This window comes from Acinonyx jubatus, chromosome C1 (genome assembly GCF_027475565.1).
Source record: "Acinonyx jubatus isolate Ajub_Pintada_27869175 chromosome C1, VMU_Ajub_asm_v1.0, whole genome shotgun sequence".
Taxonomy (NCBI): Eukaryota; Metazoa; Chordata; class Mammalia; order Carnivora; family Felidae; genus Acinonyx; species Acinonyx jubatus.
In genome coordinates this window covers 92,268,295-92,281,449 of record NC_069381.1, presented here as the reverse complement: position 1 = coordinate 92,281,449, position 13,155 = coordinate 92,268,295, and the positions used below count along the sequence as shown (strand labels likewise).

At 48.7% G+C, this 13,155-nt stretch overlaps 1 protein-coding gene across 2 annotated transcripts in view; it reads right to left on the bottom strand.

Annotated features, from left to right (window-relative positions):
- Positions 1 to 6,766, bottom strand: part of AHCYL1 (adenosylhomocysteinase like 1) — a 38,145-nt gene extending 31,379 nt beyond the window's left edge. Inside the window, exon 1 of one of the 2 annotated variants that reach the window (XM_027058390.2) lies at positions 6,567 to 6,766. In XM_027058390.2, the coding sequence (XP_026914191.1) occupies positions 6,567 to 6,686 (120 nt within the window). In that variant the 5' untranslated portion in view covers positions 6,687 to 6,766. The remainder of the gene's footprint in view (positions 1 to 6,566) is intronic. The other variant, XM_027058391.2, reaches the window with a different exon arrangement.
- Positions 6,767 to 13,155: the final 6,389 nt, after the last annotated feature.

The following is a 13,155-nucleotide window of genomic DNA, read 5'->3' as shown; positions in this document are numbered from 1 at the left end:
CTGGCTCACAGAGCCGCGCACCAGTGCGGATCAGCACATTAGCATTCTCCTTGGCATCCTGAGCGCATAGCATGTTCAGGGGGATTCCACGGATGGCACTGTGCACACACTCTTCAGGAAAGAAGAGAAAAATATACAAACAAGGCTCGCAGTTCTTCAGATTGTAAAGAACTAGGCCTGAGGCAGGGCCAAGACCAACGCATGCAGCAGTGAGCAGTCCCAAGCCCCTCCCGTTTAAGCCTCACTCTAGCATACAACTGCACACAGGGTGTCCATTTTAGAAGTGAACTGGTTTGGGCTGGTAAAGAACATTTTAAGCCCATTAAGCCCTACAGGCTAAGTACAGAGGCATGTCAGCTGAGGCACTGGGACTTCTGTGGCAAGAAAGCAGGAGCATGCAGGGCCAGTCCTAGATTTGTGTTTCTTCAACGTCTTTTCCTCATCTCCACTACGGTATTCCATATACTACCTTTTACCCGTAGCTCATTATATTTTTTCTCTTTGTGGCCAGTTTGGGTAGTAAATGATTAAGCCCCATTGTATATTGCTAAGTAGTACCAGCCATTATACACGTTGTGAGATTAAGGCACCGGACTGAAGCCTTTAGAAAAACTGAATAGAGATAGGAAAAAAATGAAACCAGTCTGAGTGTCAACAAAGGCATGAGGGTTCCACCCTAGTTCTGTAATTGCCTTGGAGCAAAGGCCACACACTTCTGCCGGAGAAAATCAGTTAAATGTAATTAGGAGCAGGCTGTTTAGGGCAAAGAGAAACAGTACCTGGGGGAAGGAGGTGGAATACACTGGGGAGTGATCTGAAGGTGACCACATAAAAAGATAGTCATACCTCAAAAGAGTCTTTGGAATTGTTTCATGTAATTCAAGGATTCTAGTTTGGGAAGACTCCCAGATAATTACAGTTTGAGGATATAAACTCGTGGACTCAGCTGGCCCACTGTCTGATAGGTGCCCACCTTCTACAGGTACATCGTGTGATGTGGGGGGGTGGACAAGGGAGGGGTGGTGGTCAGGCAGAGCACATCCATCCCATTTCCAGTACGAACTCGAAGTTCTCCCGTTGTCTACGTCCTTCTTGGAAATCAAATATTTTAGTGTTCAGCAGGTTTAAGCTCTACATTTTTCTCAGGGAAAATTTCTTTCCTGGTGAGAAGCCATTCCAATAGAAACATCTTTGTTTTGGCTCTTTAAGACTATTTCAAAATTCCATATAAACCAGGGTACTTTTCAGAGTTTATGGAGGTAGTCACTGAACAGCATGTTGGGATAACACATAAACTGGAACTGCAGGAAGCAAACCAGAAATACGGTCACTCTAGTTATAAAGGAACAAAAACACTAAGTAAATTTAATAAATTTACTAAATGCTAATCCCCTCAACAATCCTGTAGTACTATCATTACTTCTCATTTTACAGACAAGAAAACGGAGGCTCAGATGGGTTAAGTCACTTGTCCAAAAATCACAGTTATCAGATGAGAGGAACTGAAGGTAAACCTGACTCCAAAAATCAAGTGCCTAACGTACACGGTACTACTCAGTTAGCCAAGCAACAGCGAGGATAGCTAGTGAAATACCTGAGCGGGTCAAAGGGAAATACAGAATCGGAAGAGAAAAGGTGAACACACCTCAAAGTGAAGTTTAAACTGCTTATCATATGCAAGATACTGACACTATTGACAAGGGTCAGAAGGAAAATTTGTGGTAAGAATCAGTCTTTAACTTTGGGTTCTTTCTTAGATTTCAGGTTGGAAAAAACTCTGGCCTATGCAAATGTACTGTTCTTCATACCTGATGAGGATGCTTCTGACCTACCACAACATGACGTGTTCTGAATTCTTCTACGCAGTATAATGAGGGTAGCCTTTCTTTATAAAATTTTAATATTCAAATTCCCAAACTTGAGAAACTGGTAAGTATACATGATTCTCCTTTACTGGCCAGTTCCTTTAATTAACAGTCCCAAGAGAGCATTAAAGTACTTGTTTACAGATCATAATTACTTGAGGTGGAAGAATAAATTTATCAAGAGTCATGGGCAACTAGAAATCTACATGATTCTGTATCAAAATATCCTTTATGAATAACCTTACAAGAATACATTGGGCAACATACACTGGATCCAAATAATATCCTCCTGATAAGACACACAATTGTAATCTTGCCAGCAAGGGATCTAGACAATGAACAAATTTCTCTCTGTTACAACATAAAAGTGCAAAAGAAGTAGAACAAAGAAATATGGCAACTAGTGTCTAATTAAACAAATAAGAAAAAGAGAGATAATCAGTAATTGTGGAGAAATCCAAACTAGATCTTCTTATATACATCCCTGACTCCTGTTTGAAGACCGCCACTAAAACAGCTGTTCTAAAGAGAACTGAGAGATACTTAAAAAAAATTTTTTTTTAATGTTTATTTATTTTTGAGAGAAAGAGAGAGAGACACACAGAGTGTGAGCATGGGAGGGGCAGAGAGAGAGGGAGACACAGCATCCGAAGTGGACTCCAGGCTCTGAGCTGTCAGCGCAGAGCCCGATGCGGGGCTCCGACCCGCAAACTGTGAGATCATGACCTGAGCCAAAGTCAGACACTTAACAGACTGAGCTACCCAGTCCGAGAACTGAGAGATGCTAACGACGTAGAAAAGATAAGACACATCCACCTATCAAACCTCAGTGAATCTAAGAAGTATTGGTGCAAATTCTATAAAACTGCACCAAGAATTAGTCATAACATAATCCTTCCTGATGAGAAGAGGGGCATCCTGCTGCATTCCACCCAACACATGAACAGCTAAGCAGTACTCACTAAAGCTCTACTCGGTGTGCTTTCCTAAGTCTTAGCCCACCTTTTTGATGAACTGGTGCTATACATGCCTTACTCAAATAAAGAATATCCTACAAGCAAAAGTAGCTATTTTGTCTCTCTTTTCCTCTACTGTGCTGGCGGTAAAAGTCTGTCTGCATAGATCTTAGGTACAACACCTAAGTACCATTCTGGAGAGACCCCCGCTCCCGCCCCCCCCCCCCCCCCAGTAATAAATGTTCAGAAGTGCAGAGAACAGCAAATGCTTTGATAAGGCTTCCAGAGAAACTTATCTATCTTACAAAGTTTCATCAACAAGCTGGAGATCTGAGTTTACTCTAAGAAAAAAAAAAAAAGTCAACTTGACACAATGTTAATTTCCAAAGGTCCAAGGACAGCCATCACCCCCGCAACACAAAGTAGCAGAAAGAGGGAAAAATACCCAGTGACTATGGGGAACTAGCTGACTTACCTGGGTCGACTGATAACCACCAACATTAAAGAAGAATCCTCTTTAGCTGTGGTACAATGTACACTACCCTTACAACTCAGGGACCCCTTTTATCACCCAAATATTCCTGGCAGTACAATCTGAAATCAACAGGAACAGTTGTGAACAAGCCTTACTATAGCTGTTAATACCATCCCATGAAAGTTTCTTTTAGAACTTTATGTGTCAGCAAAAGCTGTCTTCCCAAGAAAATGGTATGTATTATTTCCCATGTCTGCTAGCGTGATTCCCTCTATCCTCTGGCTCCTAGGAAGCTTGGAGTTGCATGTGATGATCAGGTTCATCAACGGTCTTAGCCCTCAGGGTTAAAGGTATTTTTTTTTCCTTTGTATAGTTTTGACTTTCTATCTAAATTGTGTATGTCTTGCGTTATAAGTCATCTCAAATGCTCACTAAAAACAGGCAGCGTAAGAATACTAATAGACTTCCTTAAAACCACTTTTGCTATCTTAGCTCCTAACATGCACCTATCTCCACCTGTTCCAAATAAAAAGCACTTATTGGTAGATGAGGAAACTGAGGCACAGAAGCTCACTTACTTAAGGTGGTAGCCACTTAGTTGACTTTTTGACACCCAGATCAAGCCTTGAATCAAACCAACAAGTCCTATTAACTTCACAGTACTGTGCTAGACCCTAGGGCGCACAAAACTAAGTTACGATTACAGTTGAAGAATTTCAATGTATCTATGCTTTGAATTGACGGACAATTTGTCCCCAAAGTGAACAAACTTTCACCAGTTACACTGGAATCTGATCTGAGGACCATCAAGGTCACCCTAACGTAACCTGTAGCCTGACTAGCACCTCACTTCCTGAGGGGCCTCAGGGCTTGGAATGACCTAAGGATTACTTGGTCTAGAGCCACGCTGGAGTCCTCACAGGCTAAGGACGGCACCTTTTGAAGAGGCCTTTTTCTTGTACCATTCAGTACACGGCTGAGCTACATTTTTCCCCCTCTCTTCTCATGCTTTCTCACATTATCAATACATGGCAGAGGTACAAAAGTGACTTAAGTCATAACGTCCAATTCAGTAGTTGTGAAAAAAACAGATCACCTGGGACTTGCTGTGTGACCTTGACTAGTCCTCAACCAACTCATTAACTAAATAAATGCCTTCTATTATCACTAGGGAAAGGGTAATTAGTCATCATAAATCACTTTAATACAAAGTGCTGTGTAAATGCTAAACAATAAAGCTCAGAAAGAGCAAGATTAATAAGAAACATGGGGTACATTTACTAGCAAATGGAAACTTCTAACAGGGTCTTCCCACATTCCTGGCAGAGACTGCTTCTTTCAGCTAACGGAATATGAGTCTTTAAAATCATTAGCATTTGTCCTGACTATAATATACATTTAACAGTATTTCTCCTGGGAAGCAAAGAGGAAAAGGGATATTTATTCCTGGTAGGTGGTCATACAGACATCTCAATTACTAGTTGGCAGGTGGGCAATTAATACTTGAGTACCTACTATGTGCTAGGTACAGAGCTGGGTACAGTAGGTACAATGGTGAACAAGAGTCCCTCCCTGCCTTTATGGAGTTTACAACTCACAAAACAAACTTTGTCTTATTAATAGTGGCACTCGCAAGGATACCGGCTTACTAAAATTAAGGCAAGAAAGAATAAAAACGCTTAATCTCTGAAGCAATTAGACCAAAGAGGATAGGCTAATGGGGAGAAGAAGAGTTCAGGGAATTAGGGTACGAGAGCTTTCCCCTAACCCATCATAGGTACTACCCTCAAGCATTCTTAGAAAAGCTGTGACTGTCTCCTCAAATAGTGCAGATTAGAGTTACTGCCCTCAACAAAGCAGTCAGCTGAAGTGACAGCACGAAAAGTAAGGTTAATCAGACTTCACAGAATCAAAGGACCTTCTACCACCTTTTTAAGGCATCTATTGGTAAGTTTCTGAATTTTACGGGAAAACAGACCCACGGCACACAACGGTGAACTGTCTTTTCAATCCTGCGTTTGCCTCCTGGAGTGGTAGATTGATCTCCTTTAAAAACAAAGTCATCTTGCCCACTATGACAGCTTGACTAATTCAGGTGTAGGAGCCTCAAGGACTCTTATCTAGTCCTGCAAACCTTGCTGTATTCAGCTTACACAAGCACTGCACCCCGTCAAACGCTGCAGGCCCGGACAGCCTTGAAATACCGTCTTTAAAGGAGGGCAATATGTATCCAGCTTCTCACTGGTTTCAAGAAAGGTCACCTCTCTGCAAAGGTTCTCCGGTCTGTTAACTGGGTGCCAGGTATGTGGAAAGTCCAGATGTGGGTGGCAGCAAACGCTCACAAGGCACTCGGGATCCCAAGTCCACCGTTCGGAGAGCTAGTGAGACTAAAATCTCCAAAGCCTGCTATTTAATCTTTCAGGACAAGAGAATTAGAAGGGTGTCCTCTGAGCTCAACCCCGCAGCACAATAGACTAAACTTGTTCTGCCTTAGTTGAGTGCAGTACAGAATGAGCAATCCTTCCTTACCACCCACCCCTCCAACCCACCCAAGCTCCCTTCCCAAGGGATGCCTAAGTGATCTATTCACATGACTACCATCAACCTGTATCCATGGCAGTGTCTGCTGTCACCAACCCCCAAACGTTAGTATCTTCCATACGTCCAAGCAACCGGATGACCACAGAAGGTGAAAACCACAGTGTCCTTTCCAATCTCACACTGCCCTCGCTGCTTTCACCTGCATAAACGAGCTAGCCCCACGTATTTCTTCCTCTTGCCTCCGAGCTAGCACGCAGTTGTCGGATAAACCAGCCGCTGCTCCCAAAGATTTGCCCAAAGCGGCTCTGCCAGATTTATCCACTCACCTGAGGGGAGAGGTTCTGTGCAGCCCCAGCCCCTGGGGCTGGTCACAGGGGTCGTGAGTTGGCTCACCCCAATCCCGGCCCCCACTCCCGTCTTCGAAAGGCCCTGCCTGCATCCCGGAAAAGTCAGCCTCAAATTTAAGGCCCGGCCCTGGCGGATTTCAGAAAGATCCCGGAGGACTAGGGCCGAGGGACAAAGGAAAGTGAGGTCAGGGGCGGCCTTTCCAGCTCGGGATAGGCCTGGGGCCACTCACTCGCCACCCTTCACACCGCCTCAGTCGTCCCGGACCTCCTCAGACCTGGCCCCTGAAGTCCCGAACTCGCTGGATCCCGGGCCCCGGGCAAGCTCGCGCCCCTTCCGCGAGGCCCCAGCCCAGGCCCCCACCGCCACCCAGAGCCCCCGCACCTTCTTGGGCGCCTTGGTGACGGTGGCCATGAAGGAGTACTTCTCAGCGTCCTCAATCTCCTTGGCCTGCTTCAGCTCCTCCCCGACCCCGGGCAGCGGCATCGCGTCAGGCATCGACATCCCACGGCCGGCCCGGCCCGCGGCCGACCCGCCGCCCCCGCCTCTTTCCCTCACGGGCGCCCGCCCGCCCGCCCGCGCGGCGCCCTCCGACACGCGTTCGCCCACCCTCCCGCCCGGGCTGCGCGGAGCTGCGTCCGGTGCTAAAGTGCTGTGGCCAGCGCCTCGTCCGCTCGGCAGTCTATACCAGCCGGACAGCGACGGCAGCGACAGGAGCACCAGGAGCAGCAGCGCCGAGCTCCGACCGGCCCGCGCCGCCACCTCCGCCGCACGCAAACACGCACGCAAAGTAAGGGTAGAGGGTGGTGACGCCACGTCAAGTACTGGCAGGTCCGAGTTGGGGAGAGAAGAGGCGGGGAAAAACGGCGTCCTGTCATGACGTCACCACGCTGGACCCGGCCGCAGAAGCCACGCCTTCTTCTTCCTGCCTCGCCGAAGTTCCCAGAGGGAGTCAGACCCTTTCCGCCGCCAGGTGGCGACATGAGCCCTGTAAGACGCGTGTGGTTTCCGCAAGAATGCCTCGGACCTGGGAGGGAGTGTCTGGGCTGTGGGGTTCCCCCAAAGGCCTCACTCAGGAAGGTGTAAGGGGGATGTTTGGAAGCAAAGCCCAGAGCCCCACACGGCACGTCCTATAGCCAGTACTAGGAAATATGCGGGGCCCGAGACAGCCCACCCACGGCCCAGGCCCTTTGGACCAGCAGCCCCTTCCCCTCCTGCTCACCGCCCCCCGCCCCCCAACAGACTCAGAGAGCAGTGTGGTTTCCGCACAACCTTTTGTGACCTCCTCCACCACCGTCTCCGCTGGGTCTTGCCTGTTTACAAGACCTTCAGGTCGCGGAGCTGATGTTATCTGGCCCCTGGGATAGGGGTAAGGGAGCCGAGAGAAGGAGGGGGGATTTGGGGGTGGGACAGATAAGTCCCTGGCTTGAATGGTTTTCCTGCTCATCCCTAGAAGCATTAGATTTTGCCAGTTCCCAGTGGCACCCAGGGCATTCGCATGCTGTTACTGGTCCCTACCATGTGCTCTGTGCTAAGGCCCTGGATGGAAAAGGTGTACGCGATACCTTGTATGTTTTGCAAGTCTTATTAGACCAGCTGGAGAGGCAAAGCCTGTTTGTAACCTAATGTCAGCTGAGGTAGCATGTCTTTTGAGAGTGAAATGACACTGGCTAAACGCCCGCCCGTGTCCTGTGGAAAGTCCAGTGCCCTCCCCAGGATTTCTGTGAATTAGTAGGGGGACTTAGATTTTCATGGTTACCTCTGGCTCTAGTTTTCTGCCTCATCTGAAGTGTTACTCACTATTCTGGTGTTGTGACTGTTTCTTCAGTTCCTGCTGTCAATTCAAATACGGAACACGGCCCCTTCTCCTTTCAACCCCCACCCCTATTCCAAAACAACTGCAAAAATAATGCTGTAACATGTAGCAGAACTTTTAATGGAGGTTTGTGGGCCACAGGGGAGAGATTACATCACCTAGCAAACAATTTAAAATCACATTTCTGAAATGTTCTGTAAAGTTATTTTGGCGATCTCGTCACCTGGGGTTTCTCACTGGCCACACCACCCCAAAGAGCTGCCCTAGCCCACTGCTGCCTAATGTGGCTTCCTTGTTACTCCCTTCCATCCCCCCACCTCCCTCTCTCCTCCTTGATTGACTCTGGAAGGCCAGATTCCTCTCTACTGTGATGAGTAATTCAGGTCCCCCCCAGTGCCCTTTTCTGAAATTTCCCCTGCCCCACCAAGCCCACCTTTTTCTATCCAGAAGCCCACCAGGTCTCTGACAGGTTCAACTCTTTTAAGAAAGCAGTTGTGGTTTGGAATGACATCTTTTCCACTGGTTTGTGTTCAGGAGTGGGAAGAGTGTAAAATACTTGCCTCTGGGGCCCCAGAAGTCTTAGTCAGAGAAGCCCATGTTCCAGCCACCCCGCCCCATGGGGCCATCTGTTTGAATGAGGCCTCGGAAGTGCCTGAAAGGATGCATACTTATGCATATCCTCATCTTAACTGCCCACTTTTTCAATCCCCCAACTTCCTTCTCGGGGGTATTCCTGTATCAGAAGGGACAGAGAGTAGGGGACCACGATACCAGATTTATCCACAGCGTGCCAGACTGGTATCTTTCTCCTTATCTCCCAGCTGGGGCCAGGAGCCATACCTGCCCACCCAGGAGTCTTTGGATATATGGCCTAAAGTAGCTTTCATCCTGTGGCTTTGCCCAAACTGTTGTCAGAGTCCAGGGATCAGAGCTGCCTGCTCAGAGAACAGAGGGAGAGCCAGTTGGAACAGAGGTGAAAACTCCACATCCCCAGAATAGGAAAACATGTGACTTAGGATAGCTTATTAAAAAAACAAAACAAAAAAACAAAAAAAAAATAGATGTGCCTTTTGGATTTGATGTGTAAAAAACCCCCATTGTCTGAGAGCTTTGTCTCTCAGATCCCAAGTTCTGCCATGCATGTTAGCAACCAAACTGCCAACTTCCTGGAGACGGGAGTTCAGCCCTTCTTTGAGTCCTCCTGAATCAGGGTAACAGGTGTCAACACCTCGCTCACAGAATTGGCCGTTGCTGCTGCTGAGGATGCTGAAGACAGGAACAGGCCTAGAAGAAGCAGCTCCTTTGCCATTTGAACGAGGAAGGAGGCTGACTCCACTTACCTGAGTGCCTGGCCCAAGGGGGGTGTGGGGTGGTCCACCTACGGGAATTGGGTGCTTAGGCTAGAAGGCAGGATGGGCAGTACTCCTTGCCCTGGAAAAGGCAACAGGCCTATGTGGTTCATGTCAGGCCAGGGTCCAGGGCCTTCCTGGAAATTAGCCTGCTCTAGAGGACATGATTGGCTGCCACTGCCCCCACCATATGTGGGCTGGAACCCAGAGGACTCACCCAGCCAGAGAGTGTGATGACATAACATGGGTGAGAGCTCTTGTGTGCTGCCCCCCCTCCTAGATGGCCTCACATGGCCCAGCTAGGGAGGTTGCCTCTTATGGATGTCAAGAAATGACCTGTCCTGGGGGCACCTGGGTGGCTCTGTCAGTTATGCTTCGGACTTCAACTCAGGTCATGATCTTGTGGTCCATGAGTTTGAACCCTGCGTCAGGCTCTGTGCTGACAGCTCAGAGCCTGGAGCCTACTTTGGATGCTGTGTCTCCCTCTCTGTCTCTGCCCCTCTCCCTCTTGTTCTCTGTCTCTCTGTCTCTTGTCTCTCTCTCTCTCTCTCTCTCTCTCTCTCTCTTTCAAAAATAAGTAAACATTAAATTTTTTTTTAATTAAAAAAAAAAAAGAATTGACCTGTCCTCAGCCCGCCCAGCCACCTAGCTGACTCAGCAGCTCTGAGCAAGGTCAGGTGGGTAGGTCAGGGCTCACTCCCCTGAACGGCACAACCCGCACCCAACGAGCAGGCGCCAACATTTGAGAACAGTAGAGACCCAAGGATGGGTGCACCTGTTATGTGTGGTGGAGGGAAGCTGCCAAAGAGCCTAAGGACCAGAAGGGACCCTGCCCTAGAAAGGAGTAGCCTGGGGGTAGAGATGAATTGGGGGATGCCATCACCAGAAATGTGGTGGCATTGGGTGTCACACATGGGCTGAGTCTTGTCAGTCAAATTCACTCTTCTGTCTACCCCAAAACTTCCTCTCCACATTCATTCATTTTTTTTTTTTTAATTCATAAAATATACACTGAATGAGAAAGATGTGTCAGGAGCCACACTAGATATTGGGGCTACAGAGACAAAAGAAGTACTGATCTCTACCAGGGGACAGATGGCGGGGGTGTGGGGGGGGTATGGGGGGTAGGGGTGGGGACAAGCAGGAATGGTTTTGTAGAGGCAGCTGCTACTTGAGCTGACTCTTGACATATAAGCAGCCGGACAAGGTAGGGAAGGGATAGCATGAGAAGAGGTAGGGCAATGAAGTAACTTGGTATGTATTACGGGAACTGTAACTATTTCAGCACAGGTGGGGCACAGGGTGCAAAATGGGGCAGAGTGACAGCTGAAGTTGGAGCCAGATGGTGCAGAGCCTGGCAAGCCGTGGGTGGATGGCAGGGATGTCCACCAGGATGGGGAACATGGGAGGAAAAGCAGGTCTGGGTGGAGGGGCTGCTGACATAAGGAGTCTGCTTCAGACATACCGGCTTTGATATGTCTGTGCAGCGCACTGTCCCCGAGTCCCAGGGGAGCCTAGGCTGGTGCCTTTCACACCTGCCTGTTCCCCGCCAGGCTGGCATCCCCACCAAAGCAAGGCCAGGCTCCCCCTGGAAGCCTCTCATCTTCTATAGGCCAGGCGGCGCTTTAACCCTCCTAAATGAAAGGTGCAGAAAAATTGCAGGAGATCTCAGATGACAACAGAAGCAGGTAAGCAAGGCTCAGTGGCTCCACGTTCAACAGATCAGCTCCAACTTCTTTCTGTCCCAAGGACTCCATGTTGCACAACTCTGGGAGGCACCATTAATGTTGTAATTGACGTGAAGGGGGCCCCTGGAGCAGGACTCCAGATTGCTTAGGTGTCCTCCTGGCCCTGAGGGACTCCCAGAGACGAGGCTCCCAGGTGCACCTCTATATCTCTGAGCACTGGCTCCCACCCAGCTCCTTCACCCCACATGGCCAGTCTCCTCCCCCTGCCACCCTCTTTAACTCTAGCCTTTTGGGGAAGATGGATAGTCCCCTGGGGGCCTTCTGCTTCTCTGCCTCCTCCTCTGCTTATTATGATCCTATTTTTTTTAATTATTTTTTTTAAGTAGGCTCCATGCCTAACGTGGGGCTCGAACCCATGACCCTGAGATTAAGTCGTATGCTCTACCAGCTGAGCCAGTCAGACACCCCTGTTACGATCCTATTTATTATTTATTATTGTTTTGAACATTGTAGGAAAGAAAAACCTGTGAAGATAAAAAATCTCTTCACGTCTTTCTAAGTTCACTTCTGGTTCTTGGCAATTCACAGAAGCTTGACTCTTACATACCTGTGCTCAGTAGATGCATGTTGCTTTGTGTCCTCCTGCTCTGATCAGATTACAGTATTTCGAAAACACATTACCACATACGCAGACTGCTAACACGCTTGTCCTTGTCAGTGTTTCCCAAGCGTTCCCTCATCTTGCCATAAAAGTTGTCTCCGTCGTTCTCCCAGCGCTGGGCACTGGTTTCCAGTTTAGTGCAACCTGAATATAGCGTGTCAGTGTAGGAGGCACAGTGGGATAGGCTTTCAAGCAAAACAGACAAGGTTGGTTCATGGCACCAGGTCCTGCCAGAGGGAAGGAGCAAAAATGTAAACAGTGGGGCCAATTGTTCTGGCTGTGAATAGGACCCAGGGAAAGGCACCTTTCGGCCACAGGGGATGTGAGGCCCAGTGCTTGGAACTCGTGACGGCTGACTCATGGGGAGGCTGCGTGTCTAGCGTGGAGCAGAGCAGGGCATCTGGGAAGACAGAGATGTGGCCTCAAGTCTTGACTCTGCTACCAACTTGGCTGCCGGAATCCTGGGACTTTCTGGGGCCTTCTGGGCCTCTGTTTCCTCATGCAAAACCGGGTGATAGCTCTCCATCTGGGGTTTGTGATGATCCAATCTAGTAAGATAATAAATACAAAAGAGCTTTGAACAAGTTACAAGTATTGTGCAAATGTAAGGCACTAAAATGTGGCTCCAGCTAAAAATCTGGAGGGGAACGCGTTATTGTTGAGGATTTGGAATTCTCTGTGTGCCCTGCTTCCCAGAATGAGGAGCAGCGGCAGAAACCTGCTTGCTTCGGGAAAGGTTGTCACTGCTGGTGCTGAGTACGTGTGTTTACGTGGGGATTACTGCCTCGAGCACTGAGCACTGGGGCTGGAGCTGCGGGAGCCGCCAGCAGGCGCCACTCCCCTGGCCCAGCCTGGCCTGGGGTCTGGCTACTGTGTATCCAGCAGCCCCTCCAAACTCCCTCAAACTTGGACCTGAAATCCTGATGTATCTTTCTTCAGTTTTCAGCTTTCAAAGCTACAGCCCATTAAAGTTAAGGCTGAGCAAGCTTCCAGTAATGGTAAACAATGTTCAAGGAATCTGTTTTGATGGTTCTTTGTGCTACTTTGTGTACTTTCCTGCCCCTATGAGTGTGTGTGTGTGTGTGTGTGTGTGTGTGTGTGTGTGTGTGTGTGGTAAGGCGTTTACCAAAAAAAGCAGACTCCAGAAATTGTGAAACTGGCCTTGGGCACCAGCTTGTGCCCAGGTCTCTGCCAGTCAGTTATTTATTAAGCACAGGCTTTGTGTCAGGAGCCGTGCTGGCTGCCAGGGAGCCCGCGGTCAACAAGACAGACCCTGTTCCTGTCCTCACGGGGCTTGGAGTCAACAGCTGAACTTTGTCACAAAATCTGGGCCTCTGGATACCTTCTCCTCCCTCTCTCCATGTGCCCCACCCTGCAAAGTCCTTCTGAGAAGCAAACTTGCCTTTACCACGCCAGACCCCGGCGTGGGGAGGAGGGCAGCACTCCGTCTCCAGAGTTC